The 21628-nt window shown below is 41.4% G+C and overlaps 1 protein-coding gene across 7 annotated transcripts in view; it reads left to right on the forward strand.

Moving 5' to 3' along the window:
- The window catches only part of MAP3K4 (mitogen-activated protein kinase kinase kinase 4), a 218890-nt gene that overhangs the window by 176445 nt on the left and 20817 nt on the right, over nt 1–21628 (forward strand). For 6 of the 7 annotated variants that reach the window (XM_040350607.1, XM_040350606.1, XM_040350611.1 and 3 more), the window contains 6 exons: nt 1117–1217; nt 2770–2850; nt 3935–4126; nt 5720–5790; nt 13810–13926; nt 20736–20895. In XM_040350607.1, coding sequence (XP_040206541.1) covers nt 1117–1217; nt 2770–2850; nt 3935–4126; nt 5720–5790; nt 13810–13926; nt 20736–20895 — 722 coding nt within the window. The remainder of the gene's footprint in view (nt 1–1116; nt 1218–2769; nt 2851–3934; nt 4127–5719; nt 5791–13809; nt 13927–20735; nt 20896–21628) is intronic. The other variant, XM_040350609.1, reaches the window with a different exon arrangement.

Here is a 21628-nt window from a genome sequence, read left to right on the forward strand (position 1 = left end):
CGCTGATAGTCGCCATTACTAGTAAAAAAAAAAAATAATAAAAATGCCATAAAACTATCCCCTATTTTGTAAACGCTATAACTTTTGCGCAAACCAATCAATAAATGCTTATTGCGATTTTTTTTTTTTTTACGGACTAAACTGAGGAAAAAAATTGTTTTTATATATTTTTGGGGGATATTTATTATAGCAATAAGTAAAAGATATACATTTTTTTCAAAATTGTCGCTCTATTTCTGTTTATAGCGCAAAAAATAAAAACCGCAGAGGTGATCAAATACCACCAAAAGAAAGCTCTATTTGTGGGGAAAAAAGGACGCCAATTTTGTTTGGGAGCCACGTCGCACGACTGCGCAGTTAAAGCGACGCAGTGCTGAATCGCAAAAAGTGGCCTGGTCAACAGCAATATGGTCCGGGGATTAAGTGGTTAAATGACAGTTTTTTTTTTTTCACTGACTACTAAACAGATTTTGGATATCTGGAATATTTGAACTAGGAATGTATTTCTGAGGTTTTTCAAAGACCTGTTTTGTTTTTAATTCTTGCTGTATGTTCTTAAGCTTTTTGTAACTGCCATAAAGAACTACTGGGTTTGGTAATCATTTATGTCTTCAAAGCCCGACATGTTCTAGAGCATGGGTCTTCAAACTATGGCCCTCCAGCTGTTCAGGAAATACAATTCCCATCATGCCTAGTCATGTCTGTGAATGTCAGAGTATTACAATGCCTCATGGGATGTGTAGTTCTACAACAGCTGGAGGGCCGTAGTTTGAGGATCCCTGTTCTAGAGGAATATTTTGTTGGAGTTTAAGTCAGAGTAGTGTGTTTAGGTTCTTTTTCATCAGCTTTGAATGCCAACACGTTTGTGCTGTCTATAAAGCTAGAAAAGCCCATCTCCAGTGATTTTATCCTAAATATCCCAGAAAAACATTGATAATGTTCATGCTATCTAAACATGTATACCAGTTGAAAGGTTTTCCAGTAAAAAAAAATTCTTTTTCTAGGGTCAAACTAAAAAAAAAAAAAAAAAAAATCAACAAACGTTCAACCTGCTTGCTTGAAAATTAAATAGATTAACATTGTGTCTAAAGGTGATATTTTTCTACTTTTACCTAGGGGCTCGAGTGTTCCGGAAAATGACAGACTGGCCTCTGTAGCATCAGAGCTTCAGTTTAGATCCCTCAGTCGTCACTCAAGCCCTACAGAAGAAAGAGAAGGTAAAGCCTACCTCAGCACAAGTTATGGAAGTCAAATGTTTGTTACCTTTAGATGGTGAGAGATTGTGAATTTCAGCCTGCCATTTGTAGACATAGTTAAATCTGAATGCTAGCCTTACTTTTAGACTTGCAGAGTTAAACCATACAGGCTTCTCTGAAATAGATTACTCTGATTTCACTCTACACTGTGAGCTTCTCGCAATGTGCATTGGAGACCTCAGCAAGCCAGATACAGCCTGCCTTATTTCTGGGATGGAGGTCTTCCGCATTAACTTGCCTTTTCCTCCCTTGGGCCTTCTTCACACCCATGCATTTTTAGTTCTTTTTTGCAGATTTGCACTACAGAACATGTTCCATAGGAAACTATGTTAAATGGACTGTAGTGCAAATCTGCAAAAAGCACAGAAAATGAATTGGGGTGAATCAGGCCTTAGCCTTATTGTGGCCCATCCCTTATATTCATTACATTTCAGTTATTTCGATCATGGAATATCAGCATAACATGTGGGCATTACCTAGGGTAGGCTGCATGGAAATTAATCTTTCCTACCTACACCCACTTCACGGCACTGAATGATCAGGATAAACCCAACAGTCTGGTTGTAGAGAAATCAATTGGTAGATCGACTTCTGTACAAGCAGGTTACCCATATATGGATCGTAATTCGGCCATAAGCCATTGTCAACTTTGACAAAGTGCAGGTGCGGTAAACATGGTGGCTACGGTAACCTTTCAGCTCGCGGTCCACCTCCACTAACCAGGGTCCTGTCTCTGGAGTAGCTATAACGTCACCGCCCAGTCCTATTGGTCACATTCGGCTCTCTTCGTTCTGCTTCACTGCAGTGATGGACACAACACGCTGTCACAGATTGACGTTGTGCCTGGGGTTTGGAGGAGAGTTATGACCACCAGGGAGGCTGGCGGGGGCCCCCCTCTGCTCCTCTTCAAATTGCACAGCCAGTGATCCTGTGTTAACAAGAGGAAGCTCTCCATCACCCCACTCCTGATTGGAGCCAGATCGCCCTCCACACATCCCAATGTTAACCCCTTCCTATCAAGATTATATGGTGCTACCATTTTTAAAGTATTTTGATCAATTGTACAGCTACATGCTTTTTATCTTCTGCTACAGTTTTCCCCAGCATTAACAGTTCTATGGATACCGCTGGGCTCCACTATAAGTGCAATAAATTGTTTTCACATTTGAATCCAAGGTGTATATACTTTTATATACCTACACGTGTATTGATATAATTTTGACCCTCCCCATAGAGCGCTACCTTTTTGTTTTTTCATAATTCAGCCATCCCTGCTGAACTGACTGAATTTCGGACCACGTATAGCTGGCTTTAGTATATATGTAAATTTCAGTATAACAAAAAGAAATGCATATGCTGAATCTTTTTGCATGTTTTAATAGCATACGGTTTAAGCAGTTTATTTTCACAATAGTGGACCTTTGTTAGTGCACTAAAGCCACAGAATAATGTAGCACCTTTTAATAATTTATAATGATGATAACATCATGAATCCACATCTCATACCTTTTAGAACCAACTTACCCTAAGGGAGATCAAGGAGGATCTACACGGCGAAGTTGGGAACTTCAGACTCTGATTAGTCAGACCAGAGGTAAAGGAACAGATCGTCTCTTTAAAAAGGATTGTCACCCCCACAGTGATCTTTTTTTTTTTATTATTATTATTATTATTTTATTTATGATCTCTTTCCTGTCTTGGTGGTGGGTTATCCTTGAAATACATATTTACACGGTTGGTGGATCCAGTGTTGTCTTGTTTGCAATCCGCTGATGATCTGTTGAAAGCTAGGGTCCTTCGCCGCCATACTTTTTTTAGCTACCTCAACAGGGACCACCATCTCTTCCAGGTTCTTGCTGATGACGTACATGCATTGCAAGCGTCATCAGGGGACTGGCTGGAGGAACCAGAAAGAGCTAGCTGGAACCCTGATCAGTACAGGGTATCCAAGGAGGCTGCAGGCAGGAGGATGTCAGTGGCACTGCGCCACTGCCGCCACTCAGGCCTGGAAACGACATTATGGGAAGAAGGTCACATGCTCCCCATATGCAGAATGACCAGGCGTTTCCACGGGCTCTAATAAAAAAAAAAAAATTGGGGGGGTAGTACAATGATGGTAAGGAATGTTAACAGAACCTGTAATTTTTTTCCTTGAAAGGGCAAAATGGAAACTTCTCTTTAAGGCTAATAGTCCACTCACTCCAAATATACAAAATACCCACAGCATTTATACCTACATCACCCTGAAAATGAACTGGAAGCTTATTACAGCTACAATACAATTTTTATATTTAATCAGTTGTTTAACATGTATAACTTTTTGGAAGCAGATTTATACTTTGTATTCGGAAACCTGCATGCTAAAGACCTGCTTTAAGGCGAGACCTCCATCATCAAATTGAAAATATCAATATATTGGATATCTTATAATCATTTAACTAAATAGATTTGGATGTAGAACTTTTAAGGAAGTTCATTTGGTAAATAAACTGACATTAAGTAATGTAGGTATAAATGCTGTGAGTGTTTGCGTGTAATCTTGCCTGTCTCTTACGCAGGTACAGTACTGTATACATGTGTTCTCACCCTGCATAAGAATAGTTTAAAATATTTTTAAAATGAACTGGTAATGCAAAAAAAATGTAAGGACAGTACTCAAGTGTGTTACATATTTGTAGATACAGCAGCCCGACAACGCCCAATTGAAGCCGTTCAGAAATCTGTGAAGATATTTGAAGACGATCGATACAGAGAGATGCGAAGAAAAAACATAATTGGCCAAGTCTGCGACACCCCTAAGTCCTATGACAATGTTATGCACGTTGGGCTTAGGAAGGTGACTTTTAAATGGCAGAGAGGCAATAAAATCGGTATGTTTTTGTGTTTGTTTACATGTTTATAAATGTTTTTTTATTTCTGTACTTTTATAAAATCTTATTTTACAAAAGAAAAAAAAAATAACATTTAGCACAAGGTACTCCCACAATACTATGCTTGCAGCACATGCTTTGCTTTGTGTTTTTTAGCCATGTGTTTGATGCTCACTTTTTGTGACCGCCTTTGTCTGATTTGAAATCATGACTCTGTATGAGCTACAAGGGGTAGATGATTTTTACCTGCCTCTGACCAGAGAGTGTAAAATATTAGGCGATCAAGTGATACAAGCTGTTGAGGTTATTCACAGCATAGTAATAAGTGACTCAACAGAAATCGTCATAGAATGTTTGCTGCAAGTAGTAAATGTGAAATATTTTATATGTAATACAAATTCTTAAAATATCTTTGCTTTGAAAATGATCACAAAAAATATACATTTCATTTGACAGTTACCTGTTCTAGGAGAAATATGGGGGCTGTTATTGTTGGCCTGTTTATGATAATGCTAGATGCTATGCTGACCTACTGGCTTTGGATCTTTATAGCCACTGACTTGGATCAAGTGTGATCTGGAGTCAAAGGAAAATTCAAAAGTACTTATCTGCATACTAATGCTTTTAATCATTGACCCAAAGAAAAAGTCAGCATGAATTTGTCACACACACAGATCCATATTCCTGTAAACCAAAACACGTGCACTAAAAATATATATGCAGCTGGGTAAAAGAAAAATTATGGTGTTGCCTGTCTCATCCATATATATTCTTAAAAATATATCACTAGCTAAAACATTTGCAATAAAGCAATCCATTGAAGTTTGTAAATTATATATTGGCTGCCAACATACTGTAAACATGAAAAAATTGGCATTATGCAGTGCACTATATTTGCAATGGGTTGAGTGTTGCTCACAATCAGTGTGATCACACCAAACACAGAGCAGGTTTGTTATGTAATAAAAAAATTGGTACTACACCAAGGCCCCTTTCACACTTGCGGATCCCCGTGTGGATACGTTTTTAAACGCTTGATCAGCAAGGACCGCTCCGTTGATCCCCGCTGAGCCGGCAGATGAAAGGTCGGTCTCTGAACACTGTGCAGGGACCGACCTGTCAGATCTTCGCTCTCCTCTATGGGGGATCGGATAAAAACGAACCGTCTGTTCATTTTCATCCATTCCAGTCTGCCAGATAGATGCAAAATAGGGTTCGCATCTGTCACATTTTAGCAGAGAGGATCAGATTGGGGCTGATCGGGTGTCGGCAAACATGTCACCGCTGACATCCGATGCTCCATAGATATGTATAGAGCGCCCGTTCAGATCCGCTTGAAAAAACTGACAGGCGGATCTGAACGGTTCACAGGTGTGAAAGGGGCCTAATACACTATAATTTTGTAATCTGTGCTAAATTAATTTTCGGTTGGTAGACTGCCATTGTAAAAACTCCACATTTCATAGAGTATTCAGCAGTAGGAGTAGTATCTATTTTAAGCCCATCAACTTAACTTTACATTTTTTGCTGGTTTCGAATGTTTGTGTTAAAAAGTAAAACTTCCAATGTTGTGCTTCTTTTTTTTTTCTACAGGTGAAGGCCAATATGGGAAGGTCTACACCTGCATTAGTGTTGACACTGGAGAGTTGATGGCTATGAAAGAAGTAGGTAGATTTGATTTCAGGTATTTGCATTAGATTTTTTTACAGAAATCTGTTCACTGAGCTTCAAATTGAAAACAGATCTCTGATGAATGGTTTTGCAAATTAGTGTTTTTAAAGCATTTTTGCATGTGTATGCATGTTTCTGGGTGGTAGGGGGGAGGATGAGAGCAGAGGAGAACTTCTGTTCAGGTGCGAAAATTGTGAAAATGATTGTGTATCACGCCTATACAGGGACTTCCAATGAAGTCTATGGGACCAAAAATATGTGGCACATCTCCAAAAAAAAAAGCTCATGTACTTTTACCAGCGTTGATCTTCAAGCAACAGAACATAGAGATGTGAACAGCCAGTATTGAAAAAAATGTGATTACTATTGCTGAGCGTTATGTATAGGCTTAGGTACAATATTGTGCAAAAATACTCAGGTGTGAATGGGGGCCTAGAGTAAAATAGAGATCACCTGTGTGTGTAGTCAAGAGGTTTTAAGTGAATGTGCTATAAATGCATGTGTATCAGGAAGGTCCAGCTGCAGTTGAGTCAGTATTGTGGCATAAGTTACATCATGAGGACAAAAACACCCCAAGCAACTTTAAAGGGGTTGTAAAGGTAAAAAAAAAAATATCCCTAAACAGCTTTCTTTACCTTAGTGCAGTCCTCCTTCACTTACCTCATCCTTCGATTTTGCTTTTAAATGTCCTTTTTTCTTCTGAGAAATCCTCACTTCCTGTTCTTCTGTCTATAACTCCACACAGTAATGTGAGGCTTTCTCCCTGGTGTGGAGAAAGCCTCTTGAGGGGGGAGTGGGCGAGCAGGAAAGTCAGGACACTTTCTACTTTGCAGATAGAGAAGGGAGATGTGTCTTAGTGGATGTCCTGACACTCCTACTCGCCCCTCCCCCCTCAGGAGGCTTTCTCCACACCAGGGAAAAATTCTTGCATTACTGCGTGGAGTTACAGACAGAAGAACAGGAAGTGAGTATTTCTCAGATGAAATAAGGATATTTAAAAGCAAAATCGAAGAATGAGGTAAGTGAAGGAGGACTACACTAAGGTAAAGGAAGCTATTTAGGGGGGGGGGGGGGGGTGTACCTTTACTACCCCTTTAAATGGCCACCTTTTATACACCTAAAATTACTAGTTGCATATTGGTGCAGAGGGGAGCTGAAATTTAGAAAAAAAAAAGTGAACTTGGCCTTCAAGAAAAGGTTTTTTGAAAAGCACAAAGAAGAGTGCACAAGGACATTTTTCTAGTTCCTGAATATACAGTGGAATCAATCATTAAGTAATGGAAATAGTATGGCACAGCTGTAAATCTGCCAAGAACAGGCCATACGGGAAAAGTGACCGTGCAAGAGGGAAATAATGAGATGCCACCAGGATACCTTGTAACCACTCTGAAGGTGTTACAGGCCTCATTGGCCAAGACTGAAGATACTATCCAGTAGACATAGTCTTTCTATATAGGTGCGTCACCAGTCGCAGTTTTATGGGAGAGTGAAGAAAAAAGTTTCCTTTTTTATTATTGCTTATTTTATATCTTTGCTGTAGTTTGCCAGAAGGCACCTGGAAGATTTAATGAAACCAACATTAGGTTTTGTTTTTTGTTTTTTTGCCTAGGAGTCGGTTTCTGTTAAGTACAAAATATCCGCTGTTATTCAATACTCTTTTACAATAAAACATTATATTTCCAAGAGGGTAAATACTTTTTATTGGGACTGTATATTTAGTATCAACAATATGAAAGCGTGAAGCGGGCTGTAGAAACTAACAGGTCTATTCATGAAATACATTTGTTGTGTTATCCTTAATTTAGGTATTGTTGCCTAGATACAAAGCAACTCCTTCTGACCTACATTTAAGGAGCATAAGTCAGTCATGACAGCATTAGTGTATCTGTTGCTAAATTACTAAATGGCAACTATGTGAAAGAGTTGGATAAATCTCTACTACAAACTAGTGCAACAAGCATGATGTGCTAAACTTTTAGCAACCAGTTGCTGTTTTTTTGCATTCATTGGGTAGCTGAATAATCAAAACATTTTCATTTTTCTTTAGCTATGTATACTAACACTGTAAGGCTGGGTTCACAATGGTGAGCTGCATTTTGGCTGCAGAGTGGGTGTATGTGCATTTAATTAAGTTGCTATTCTTTGCCGTGTTTTCTGAAAGCGTGTCAAAGATGTAGCATGCAGAACTTTTGATGTACTTTTGGAAAACGTAGCAAAAACATGCGACCTAGTAGAAGTCAATGGGACCGCAACTGAAAGTGTGTGTAAAATGCACCTAAACCATGCATACACCCGCGCTGCGGACAAAATGCAGCGCACCAGTGTAGGACTGTTTCCAAGACCACCTTGATGAAGATAGACAAAGGATATGTTCTTTTGTGTAGAACAGGGGTCTCCAAAATTTCTAAACAAAGGGCCGGACTAATGTCCTCCAGACTTTAAGGGGGCCGGACTGTGGCCATCGAGAGTACAAAAACCCCCATCATTGGTGTCATTGAACCCTATCATTGGTGTGATTGGGAGAAAGTCTGCCCCATCATTGGTGTGATTGGGAGAAAGTCTGCCCCATCATTGGTGTTATTGAGAGAAAGCCTGCCCCATCATTGGTGTGATTGGGAGGAATTCTGCCCCATCATTGGGAGGAATTCTGCCCCATCATTGGTGTTATTGGGAGAAAGTCTGCCCCATCATTGGTGTGATTGGGAGAAAGTCTGTCCCATAACTGGGAAAAAGTCTGCCCCGTCATTGGGAGAAAGACTGCCCCATCATTGGTGTCATTGGGAGAAAGTCTGCCCCATCATTGGTGTGATTGGGAGAAAGTCTGCCCCATCATTGGTGTGATTGGGAAAAAGTCTGCCCCCTAACTGGGAGAAAGTCTGCCCCATAACTGGGAAAAAGTCTGCCCCATAAATGGGAGAAAGTCTGCCCCATAAATGGGAGAAAGTCTGCCCCATAACTGGGAGAAAGTCTGCCCCATAACTGGGAGAAAGTCTGCCCCATAACTGGGAGAAAGTCTGCCCCATAACTGGGAAAAAGTCTGTCCCATAACTGGGAAAAAGTCGGCCCCATAACTGGGAGAAAGTCTGCCCCATCATTGGTGTTATTATGAGAAAGTCTGCCCCATCATTGGTGTTATTGGGAGAAAGTCTGCCCCATCATTGGTGTGATTGGGAGAAAGTCTGCCCCATAACTGGGAAAAAGTCTGTCCCATAACTGGGAGAAAGTCTGCCCCATAACTGGGAAAAAGTCTGCCCCATAACTGGGATAAAGTCTGCCCCATAACTGGGAAAAAGTCTGCCCCATAACTGGGAAAAAGACTGCCCCATAACTGGGAGAAAGTCTGCCCCATAACTGGGAAAAAGTCTGCCCCATAACTGGGAGAAAGTCTGCCCCATAACTGGGAAAAAGTCTGCCCCATAACTGGGAGAAAGTCTGCCCCATAACTGGGAAAAAGTCTGCCCCATCATTGGTGTGATTGGGAGAAAGTCTGCCCCATAACTGGGAGAAAGTCTGCCCCATAACTGGGAAAAAGTCTGCCCCATAACTGGGATAAAGTCTGCCCCATAACTGGGATAAAGTCTGCCCCATAACTGGGAGAAAGTCTGCCCCATAACTGGGAGAAAGTCTGCCCCATCATTGGTGTTATTATGAGAAAGTCTGCCCCATCATTGGTGTTATTGGGAGAAAGTCTGCCCCATCATTGGTGTGATTGGGAGAAAGTCTGCCCCATAACTGGGAAAAAGTCTGCCCCATAACTGGGAAAAAGTCTGCCCCATAACTGGGAGAAAGTCTGCCCCATAACTGGGAAAAAGACTGCCCCATAAATGGGAGAAAGTCTGCCCCATAACTGGGAAAAAGACTGCCCCATAAATGGGAGAAAGTCTGCCCCATAACTGGGAAAAAGTCTGCCCCATAACTGGGAGAAAGTCTGCCCCATAACTGGGAAAAAGTCTGCCCCATAACTGGGAGAAAGTCTGCCCCATAACTGGGAAAAAGTCTGCCCCATAAATGGGAGAAAGTCTGCCCCATAACTGGGAAAAAGTCTGCCCCATAACTGGGAGAAAGACTGCCCCATAACTGGGAGAAAGTCTGCCCCATAACTGGGAAAAAGTCTGCCCCATCATTGGTGTGATTGGGAGAAAGTCTGCCCCATAACTGGGAGAAAGTCTGCCCCATCATTGGTGTTATTGGGAGAAAGTCTGCCCCATCATTGGTGTGATTGGGAGAAAGTCTGCCCCATAACTGGGATAAAGTCTGCCTCATAACTGGGAAAAAGTCTGCCCCATAACTGGGAAAAAGACTGCCCCATAACTGGGAGAAAGTCTGCCCCATAACTGGGAGAAAGTCTGCCCCATAACTGGGAGAAAGTCTGCCCCATAACTGGGAAAAAGACTGCCCCATAAGTGGGAGAAAGTCTGCCCCATAACTGGGAAAAAGACTGCCCCATAAGTGGGAGAAAGTCTGCCCCATCATTGGTGTTATTAGGAGAAAGTCTGCCCCATCATTGGGAGGAATTTTGCCCCATCATTGGGAGGAATTTTGCCCCATCATTGGTGTCATTGGGAAAAATTCTGCCCTTCATTAGTACCAATAATTAAAAAAGCACCCCAAGGGCCAGATGAAACCAAGCAAAGGGCCACATCTGGCCCCCGGGCCGCAGTTTGGAGACCACTGGTGTAGAAGAATGTTTAGATTTCTAAAATGTGGTGTGTGTCAGGCTTGAGAGTGATCTAATATTTTTAGTAAAAGTTTCCTCAGATTAAAAAAATTGTGAAAATGTATAAAAAATTACATTCATATACAGTAAAACCTTGGTTTGAGAGCGTTTTGCAAGACGAGCTAAATTTTTTAATACATTTTGTCTTGATATACAAGTAGCGTCACTTCATAAATGAGTATAAAAGAGAAAAAGGCACCTCTAAGTGTAGCAATATGGTTACATTCAATACAACATTTAGCAACTCACATGGTTGTTCAATACCAGGCACTTACCTCCATTGCTGCCCAAGCATATTTTTAAGTTTTCTGCCCTTTCGCAGTTTAAATGACAATTGAGCGGTCATGCTACACTGTACCCAAACTGAATTTTTATAATTTTCTTCCCACAAATAGAGCTTTCTTTTGGTGGTATTTGATCACCTCTGTGGTTTTTATTTTTTGCTAAACAAATAAAAAAAAAATCAGAAAATAAAATTCCGTTAAAATAAGTACGTTTTCTCCTTCACTAATGGGCACTGACATGTGGCACTGATGGGCGGCACTGATGGGCACTGGAAGGCTGCAAAGATTGGTACTTATGGGTGGCACTGATGGGCACTGAAAGGCTGCAAAGATTGGTACTCATGGGTGGCACTGATAGGCATCCCTGCTGGCAGTGGTAAGCATTGTGAGTGGGCACTGATTGGTAGCTGCCTGAGAATTGCTTGGCCGCTGCCTGGGCACAGATTTGCATATCCCTGGTGGTCTAGGGGGGCATACCTTGTGGTCCAGTGTGGATGGCCATCCTGGTGGTCCTGGGCGGGATCTGAGGGGGCGCTGCGCTGATAAACAGTCAGCACACACACCCACCCCTCCCCCCTCTGTCAGGAGAGCAGCCAAACGGCTCTCCTCTACTTGCGTTTGTCAGACGCAAGTGAGGAAAAGCCGATCAACGGATCTTCCTGTTTAAGGAAAAAGGGGGGCTATGCAAACGCATAGGTGGGACTTTAGATGAAGCACATGTCTGCGCTTCCATCCCTATTGTGTATATAGAACAAGGAAATTTGGGACTTTAAATTGAGGTTCGAGACAGGGTGGGAGTATATGAAAGGAATACATGTTTATTAACATGAACAATATTGTGTAATACACTCACTGAGTCAGGGGGGCTGAACAAGGAAACATATCTGGAATGAACATTAGAGATGCATGATGATATCAAAAAGGAAACTCATGACACATGGCTTGACATATGAAACATGGACACAGGGATAAACAATGCCATCAATACTGATTACAAAGCAGTAAGAAAAACAATGGACAGCTTCCCATAAATAGGAGATAAAACACATATTAATCCTTAAAGTGGCACAGTGTGATAAAGGACATGAGGTAAAGAGTAGTAGATTGTAATGGCTTGTGGATCAGATCTAGAATAAATAGGAATCCTTGAATGGTCCGACGCGTTTCATGCTAATGCACTCATCAGGGGCTGATGCATCCAAATCTGGGGGATAAGATAATATAAAAATCTACAATAACTTAAAACATGACTGGACATGGATAACCGTCTTATGCTTACATACCTAAAAGCTGGTCGGAGTGTGCAAGTGCTGAGCTGTAGCCAAAAAGAGGAAGTCAAGTCCCGGAAACTGGAGTGACTGTTTACATCGTGATCAGTCGTTATTGGACACGGCTGATCATGTGGTAAAGCGCCTCGGTTGGAGATCGCTGTAGTGGTGTGTCAGACTGACACACTGCACCACCGATCGCCGCGATGCGCGCACCCATGTTGGTGCGACAGCTGTTATCCTACTGGACGTCATATGACGTCCAGTCAGGATAACGCAACCATCGCCCAGCCGTCATTTTGCTATAGGCCGGGCAGGAAGTGGTTAAAACGGCACATCTAAGTAGACAGGCATCTGGAGTAAAGCTGTCCACATAGACCATCCTCCTCACCGCCATCGATGTTGTCCCTTCCACGTTGCGCTCCAATCGTTCTACTGCAGGATAGTCTTCCTGGTTACGATTGCAGTTTGACAGCGATGAGAGACGATGGTGTGGGAAGATGGTCTATGTGGACAGCTTTTTCCCCCGGATGCCTGCATACTTAGATGTGACTATTTTAATTATCAACCATGTGACTTGCTAATAGGGGTGTTAAAAATATTCGCAGTATCGGTTCATCGCAGTTCGGACGTTCACGAGTTGACTGAATTGATTCTCTGATCTCTTCATGCCTCTGATCCCACCACGCCTCTAATCCCACCATGCCAGTCTGATCCCTCCACCACGCCTCTGCCTCTGATCCCCCCCCCCCACCACGCCTCTGCTTCTGATCCCCCCCCCCCCACCACGCCTCTGATCCCCCCCACCACGCCTTTGCCTCTGATCCCCCCCACCACGCCTCTGCCTCTGATCCCCCCTACCATGCCTCTGCCTCTGATCCCACCACGCCTCTGATCCCACCATGCCAGTCGGAACCCTCCACCATGCCTCTGCCTCTGATCCCCCCCCCCACTACGCCTCTGATCCCCCCCACTCTGCCTCTGATCCCCCCCACCATGCCTCGGCCTCTGATCCCCCCCACCATGCCTCGGCCTCTGATCCCCCCCACCATGCCTCGGCCTCTGATCCCACCTCGCCTCGGTCTCTGATTCAAACATCCTTCTGCCGCTGGAGAAAAATGTTCGTTTTTCTGACTGCTTGAATTTTTGGATAAAATGTTTTTAACCATGCGTGCATTTGCGCAGTAATCGTGATGCATCGCAGAATTGAATTGTGGACAAGATAATCGTAATCGAATTGTGAGACCAGTCAAGATGCGCTCCCCTGCTTGCTAAATATTGTACCTTCATTAAATGTAACCATATTGCTACACTTCGAGGCGCCTCTCTTCTTTTATACTCTGTAGCTCCTGCTAGATTTTGCTTTTAATCCTCTTGTGGAGGCTTCCATTTGTGTAACCATAAAATGTCCATCCACAACCTATCACATTGCTATAATCTTTTTATATAGACTTTAAACTGAAGGACTTGTGAATAAATGCTTGTGGGTTGAATCATTTGAGTTTCCATTTTTTTTTTTTATGGGTAAATTAGCTTTAATATAATGCTTTGGGTTGTAAGCGTGTTTCTGGAATGAATTATGCTCGCAATCCAAGGTTTTACTGTATTTAAAATTATAATAAGATTTAAGTAATCAGGTTTATGTATACTTTACCATTTCAGAATAACTTGTTACTTCTAATGGGTTATTTTTGTGTAGAGCCCAAGTCATTAAATTGTATTTTTTTCCCCCCTACCTCTTAGATCCGCTTTCAGCCAAATGACCATAAGACAATCAAAGAAACTGCAGATGAATTGAAAATCTTTGAAGGCCTCAAACACTCAAATCTTGTTCGTTATTTCGGTGTAGAACTTCACAGAGTAAGAAATTTGTACCTAGCGTGAAGCTGTTTGCCTTTGACTTTCTTTGTTAGTACATTAAAATAGATTTGTTTGCAGTAGAAGCACTTGTTTTTCCTGCACTTGTAACCTTTTCTACATTCTGGGTAAAAGTTTGCAGCATGTTAAGTGTCATATGGGAAAATGAGGTTTCCAGTGAGTGTTTTGAGTTCTTAAACTTAAAGGGGTTGTAAAGGAATTTTCTTTCCCCCTAAATAGCTTCCTTTACCTTAGTGCAGTCCTCCTTCACTTATCTCATCCTTCGATTTTGATTTTAAATGTCCTTATTTCTTCTGAGAAATGCTCACTTCTTGTTCTTCTGTCTGTAACTACACACCGTAATGCGAGGCTTTCTCCCTGGTGTGGAGAAAGCCTCTTGAGGGGGGAGGGGGCGAGCAGGAAAGTCAGGACACTCTCTACTTTGCAGATAGAGAAAGGAGCTGTGTGTTAGTGGGCTTCCTGACACTCCTGCTCGCCCCCTCCCCCCTTAAGAGACTTTTTCCAGACCAGGAAGAAAGCCTTGCATTACGGTGTGTAGTTACAGACAGAAGAACAGGAAGTGAGCATTTCTCAGAAGAAATAAGGACATTTAAAAGCAAAATCGAAGGATGAGTGAAGGAGGACTACACTAAAGTAAAGGAAGCTATTTAGGGGAAAAATTCCTTTACAACCCCTTTAAAGTAATTTTTATGTGACTTTCTAGTTAATCTGGTTCAACCAATAAAAGGGAGCAAAAATCACACAATCCTATTTTCGCAATCCTAAATCCTACAATTGACCCAGAACTAGGCAAAATACTCCAGCAAAGCATTGTCCAATTTGCTCCAGCAGGGGGGAAATTCCATCCTGTTCCCTTAGGAGACAATTAGATATTCCCTGGATCAACTTTACCTATAAATGTTAGTATCCATTTATTTTATGTACATTTAGGAAAGAATCCAGGCAGTCTACAGTGCTGGCCAGAACCAGCTCTTGAGGGAGTCTATTCCACATTTTCACAGCACTTGCTGTGAAAGAACCTTACTGTCTTCCGCCAGCTGTAGATAGTGCCCCCTTGTCCTCTTTGATAACCTTTTAAATGAATAACTCAACACCGAGTTTATTATATGGACCACTTATTAAGATTTTACCCCCTTCCTGACCAGAGCATTTTTTGCAATTTGGCACTGCTTCACTTTTGCTGACAATAAACAAAAGAGCGACAATTTAAAAAAAAAAAAAGCAATATTTTTTACTTTTTGCTATGATTAATATCCCCCCAAAAAAAAAAAAAATATATATATATATATATATATATATATATATATATATATATATATATATATATATAAAAAATTCCTCTGTTTAGGCCAGTATGTATTCTTCTACATAGTTTTGGTAAAAAAAAAATCACAATAAGCATATATATAAATTGGTTTGCACAAAAGTTATAGCGTCTACAAAATAGGGGATAGTTTTATGGAATTTTTATTATAATTTTCTATTTTTTTTTTTTTACTAGTCATGGCAGCGATCTGTGATTTTTACAAGGACTGCGATATTATAATAAGGCTAACACTTTTGACACTATTTTGGGACCATTGTCATTTATACAGCGATCAGAGCTACAAATCGCAATTGATTACTGTATAAATGACACTGGCAGGGAAGGGGTTAAACACTAGGGGGCGATCAAGGGGTTAAGTGTATCCTAGGGAGTGATTCTAACTGTGGGGGGGATGGTCTCACTCGAACATAACCGAGATCACTGCTCCCAATGACAGGGAGCAGTAGATCCCTGTCATGTTGCTAGGCAGAACAGGGAAATGCCTTGTTTACATAGGCATCTCCCCATTCTGCCTCTCCTCGTCTGCGAATGTGCGCCCGCTAGGCGGAAAATTTAAAGGGACGTACAGGTATGCCCATTTGCCTGCCCCTGCCATTCTGCAGATGTAAACCGGCGTCAGGAAGTTGGCAAGGGGTTAATCTCCTCTTCTCAAGAGAGAATAAGTTAAATTTCTCATAGCTGAGCTCCTCAATGCCTCTTGTCAGTTTGGTTGCCCTTCTCTGCACTTTCTCCAGTTCCCCAATATCCTTTTTGTGAACTGGTGCCCCAAACTGAACTGCATATTCCAGATGAGGTCTCACTAATGATTTGTACAGGGATAAATGATGTCTGTCTCTGCAGTTCATACCTCTTTTAATACAAGAAAGCATTAACCGACTGCCTTCCAGACCTATTTATAAATGGAGACTGTAGCAGCTGGGATGTGTTTAAATTTGTTCAGATGGCAGTTAGTTGTTTTAGCACTAGAAATAGCAACTTTTAAAGTACCTGAAAACTGCCTCCCATTCATTGCAATGGGTGCTTTCACACCCGGGCGGTGCACTTGCAGGATGTTAGAAATAGTCCTGCCAGCAGCATCTTTGGGTCGGTTTGCAATGAATTGGCAGCTCTTCCGAAGTGCCTGAAATGCGCTCCCGGAAGCACGGCAGCACAGGAGGTTTTAACCCCTTTTTTGGGGTTAAAAGTACCCAGAAAGCTAAAGCGCCACTAAAACGAGTGCCGCTTTACCGCAAACACACGGGCGGGCCCCAGTGTGAAAGGGCTTTAAAGCTGCCTGATCAATTCCTCAGTCCTCTGAAGGTAGTTTTCTTCAGAGAGCCTGACATTACAGTATTTTATCACATAAGGGACTATTGGGCCCCCGTATTTGATCGCAATAAGGCAACATTTAAAAAAAAAGTTAAAAACACAAAAAATCTTAATTCCCCCACCCCCACATACAGGCACAAAAGAACCAAAACCCATGTGGCAGGTGTACCTACATACGAAAATTTAAATTGTGCTACATCTTGCACTTTGCCATGAATTTCAGCGTGAGAGCAATACTATTGCCATCATTTATGGCTAATTCAAAATGTTTAACCTGTAAAGGCTTTTATCGATTTCTTATTTAAAACTTTTTAAAAAGTACAAAACCATAGCGACAAAAATATGACTTGTAGCTGGTGGTGAACCAACATATTAAATTTGCCAGTGTGCTAATAAAGAACAATATCACCCTAGCCCAAGATATAATGATCCAAACAAATCAAATTTTAGCAGAGAAACAATTTGAAGGACAATACCAATAAGGCAACTAGGCTGGGTGTGTAAAAGTATACATTATCGGCAGATCATCTGTAAAGGCTTTTAAAGTGACGCCTATTGACAATCTTGTGTACCAAAATCTGTAAGACCCCTTTCACAGTGGAGCGGTTTGCAGGTGCTATTGCGCTAAAAAATAGTGTCTGCAAACCAACCCTAAACAGCTGCTGCTGTGTCTCCAGTGTGAAAGCCCCGAGGGCTTTCACACTGGAGCGGGGTACTGGCAGGATGGTAAAAAAAAGTCCTGCTAGCCGCATCTTTGGGGCGGTGAAGGAGTGGTATGTATTCCAGTCCTCCACTACTCCTGCCCATTGAAATCAATGGGACACCGCGGCTATTCCGCCGGCAATGGGCCTCTGCAGAGGGAGCTTTGCGGTGGTTTTTAACCCATTCTCGGCCGCTAGCGCCCTCGCCCCGCTAGCGGCCGAACAGCGCTGCAAAATTGTCGCTAAAAATAGCGGCGCTTTACCACAGACTCGCCTCCCACCCCAGTGTGAAAGGGGCCTTATTTCAGACGTGCGCAATGTGGGCATGTTGGACTTCTATTTACTCATCACAGCCTCATTTGTTTTACCAGCAATTTTTGAACGATGTTTGCGGTTGATAAAACTATGCGCTAATATTATGTGACATAAATTGCAACTGCCACCATTTTTCTGCAGGGTCTTTGCTTTCAGATGTATAAATTGGGGGGTTTAAATTGTAAATTAAAGGTAAAACTTTTTTGGATAGAGTAAGGGAGGGATATAACCCCTGTCGGTCTTTTTTTTTTTTTTTTTTGCCATCTGTGTCACATTGGAGAGATTTCCCTTCACTTCCTGCCCCAAGGCCAAAACAGGAAGTGAGGAAATCCTTCCAGAGTGACAAAATCCTATGGTATCACTAGAACCAGTGACCCCTTACAAAGATTTTGCCTCTATTCCCTTTCTGGTATCATCCCAAAATTTGGGATCATCTTTTCTTTTCATTTTCAATGATAATGGTAAACAAGACAAATGGGGTGAATCTCCCTAATGGGGGCACAGACAGCAGTAAAATCTAACAGGTGTTCTAATCCCTTTCCACTCGATTCAAAACTAAAAAAGTTTTGCCTTTAGTTACAGTTTAATATTTAGGTCTAAGACATGGTCGTTAACGTGCACAAATGGGGAAAAATGGCTCTGGTTGAAAAGTAGTTAAGCGTTGTTGGGCTAGGATATTGGCCATACAAGAACTGCATTGTTTTTGGTCAGTTGGCAGACCTGTAGACTTGCATGCACAGCAGAAATGCGAGCTGACCTAGGTAGTGTACAAATATGGCTGCCCTATACAGGGAGTGCAGAATTATTAGGCAAATGAGTATTTTGACCACATCATCCTCTTTATGCATGTTGTCTCACTCCAAGCTGTATAGGCTCGAAAGCCTACTACCAATTAAGCATATTAGGTGATGTGCATCTCTGTAATGAGAAGGTGTGTGGTCTAATGACATCAACACCCTATATCAGGTGTGCATAATTATTAGTCAACTTCCTTTCCTTTGGCAAAATGGGTCAAAAGAAGGACTTGACAGGCTCAGAAAAGTCCAAAATAGTGAGATATCTTGCAGAGGGATGCAGCACTCTTAAAATTGCAAAGCTTCTAAAGCGTGATCATCGAACAATCAAGCGTTTCATTCAAAATAGTCAACAGGGTCGCAAGAAGCGTGTGGAAAAACCAAGGCGCAAAATAACTGCCCATGAACTGATAAAAGTCAAGCGTGCAGCTGCCAAGATGCCACTTGCCACCAGTTTGGCCATATTTCAGAGCTGCAACATCACTGGAGTGCCCAAAAGCACAAGGTGTGCAATACTCAGAGACATGGCCAAGGTAAGAAAGGCTGAAAGACGACCACCACTGAACAAGACACACAAGCTGAAACGTCAAGACTGGACCAAGAAATATCTCAAGACTGATTTTTCTAAGGTTTTATGGACTGATGAAATGAGAGTGAGTCTTGATGGGCCAGATGGAAGAGCCCGTGGCTGGATTGGTAAAGGGCAGAGAGCTCTAGTCCGACTCAGACGCCAGCAAGGTGGAGGTGGAGTACTGGTTTGGGCTGGTATCATCAAAGATGAGCTTGTGGGGCCTTTTCGGGTTGAGGATGGAGTCAAGCTCAACTCCCAGTCCTACTGCCAGTTTCTGGAAGACACCTTCTTCAAGCAGTGGTACAGGAAGAAGTCTGCATCCTTCAAGAAAAACATGATTTTCATGCAGGACAATGCTCCAGCACACGCGTCCATGTACTCCACAGCGTGGCTGGCAAGAAAGGGTATAAAAGAAGAAAAACTAATGACATGGCCTCCTTGTTCACCTGATCTGAACCCCATTGAGAACCTGTGGTCCATCATCAAATGTGAGATTTACAAGGAGGGAAAACAGTACACCTCTCTGAACAGTGTCTGGGAGGCTGTGGTTGCTGCTGCACGCAATGTTGATGGTGAACAGATCAAAACACTGACAGAATCCATGGATGTCAGGCTTTTGAGTGTCATTGCAAAGAAAGGTGGCTATATTGGTCACTGATTTGTTTTTGTTTTGTTTTTGAATGTCATAAATGTATATTTGTGAATGTTGAGATGTTATATTGGTTTCACTGGTAAAAATAAATAATTGAAATGGGTATATATTTTTTTTTTGTTAAGTTGCCTAATAATTATGCACAGTAATAGTCACCTGCACACACAGATATCCCCCTAAAATAGCTAAAACTAAAAACAAACTAAAAACTACTTCCAAAAATATTCAGCTTTGATATTAATGAGTTTTTTGGGTTCATTGAGAACATGGTTGTTGTTCAATAATAAAATGAATCCTCAAAAATACAACTTGCCTAATAATTCTGCACTCCCTGTATACAGTACGTAAATATGGTACCTTCAGAGAAGGACTGAAATATTACCACTAATTGATGAGGTATACATGAAGCTTCTATATGGGTAAAACTAATAATAATAATACAATTCCTTCAGGCCGTGTTAACAGCAGTGCAATTTCCTCTGTATGCCAATGTATTTAACAACCAGTCTCCTCCAAAATGCATGAAGCATGAAAATCCCTCATTAACATGCATACAAATGTGCTACAAAATTGTACTGAAAAATGCATGATTATGAAGTAGCACTAATGAGAGCCTAGGCTTAAAGGGAAACTGTCATTTTACTTTTCTTGACAAAATAGAGTATAGTGTAGTAAATGCAAATAGGGAAACAGTCTGACCCATAAAGATGCAAACAAGCCAAGCAGTCACCTTATATGACATGACGTTAATTACAAAGCAGCAGCAAACTGTTAACTAAAAAAATATTTTTTTCTTATTTTCAGTACAGTTTCTTGTGTTAATTGTTAGCTGCTTTAAAGTAGCAGCAGAGATTCTTTTTAGTTTATGCAAGATACTCCAACGCAACAGATCTATATCTAGTGCAAATGGATGTTTATTATATGTATTGATTACTGCTGCTGGCACAAAACAGTGTTCACACTTTCACCTGTGTTTTGCAAATGTATTGTCAATGTGTGTCAGTATTTTTCAGGCTTGGGTTTCCTTCAGAAGAATTCTTGATGGTTAAAACGCATTTTATAGAAAATGTATGGTAATGTTGTCCGTATTGTAGGAGTAATACATTTCTTTCTCCAAATGCAGGAAGAAATGTACATTTTCATGGAATACTGTGATGAGGGTACTTTGGAGGAAGTTGCTAGGCTTGGCCTTCAGGAGCATGTCATACGACTTTACACTAAGCAGATCACCATTGCAATAAATGTGCTTCATGAACATGGTATTGTTCACCGGGATATAAAAGGTAAATGAGAATTACCAGGTTGCATAGCATTTAGATTTTTTTTATTTTGTATTATTGTTTTGTGGCGGTCTGTCTATTGTCACATAAATATTAAGCGGTTACTTATTTTGTGTACAGAAAAAGCCAATTATCATGCATTATGCTTTCTAGGAATAAATCAAGATTATTTCATATAACTCTGTTCTTTAATATAATACACTGCATCAAGTTGGAATGAATACTTGAACTGAGCATGTGTGTTTTTAGAAATGAGGAAAAATTCCGTGCCCTTTTTACATGAACAAAAATCTAGAGTATGTTAATGTGAATAACATGTCTTAAAACCTTGGATGGGTTAGGGAACAATAATTAGAAAAGTCTGTGAGCAAGGTATAGGAACCTAAAAAGTGTTGGTGTTTTTTTTATATTCTTTCTAGTACTTAACCAGTGTTAAAGATGAATTACAGGCATGGTATATTTTTCATAGTTACATTGGTGCAGCTTGGACCAATGTAACTATGTATATACCCTACAGTAGGTGTTTGTGATATTGTGTTTTTAGCACGACAGCATCGCGCTGATTCTCGGCGACATGGTGCCGAGATCTCGCCGACATCTCGCACTCACTGGAATAGTGACAGCACATTCCAACGTGCGCGTCATAGAAGCGACGGGAGATCCGACTTGGATTCCCGCCAATTCTACACGTGTGCAGCGTTTGTTATGAATCCTGAGGGGGAAGTCCCCGCCGGAT

The sequence above is a fragment of the Rana temporaria genome, chromosome 4, assembly GCF_905171775.1.
Source record: "Rana temporaria chromosome 4, aRanTem1.1, whole genome shotgun sequence".
NCBI lineage: Eukaryota > Metazoa > Chordata > Amphibia > Anura > Ranidae > Rana > Rana temporaria.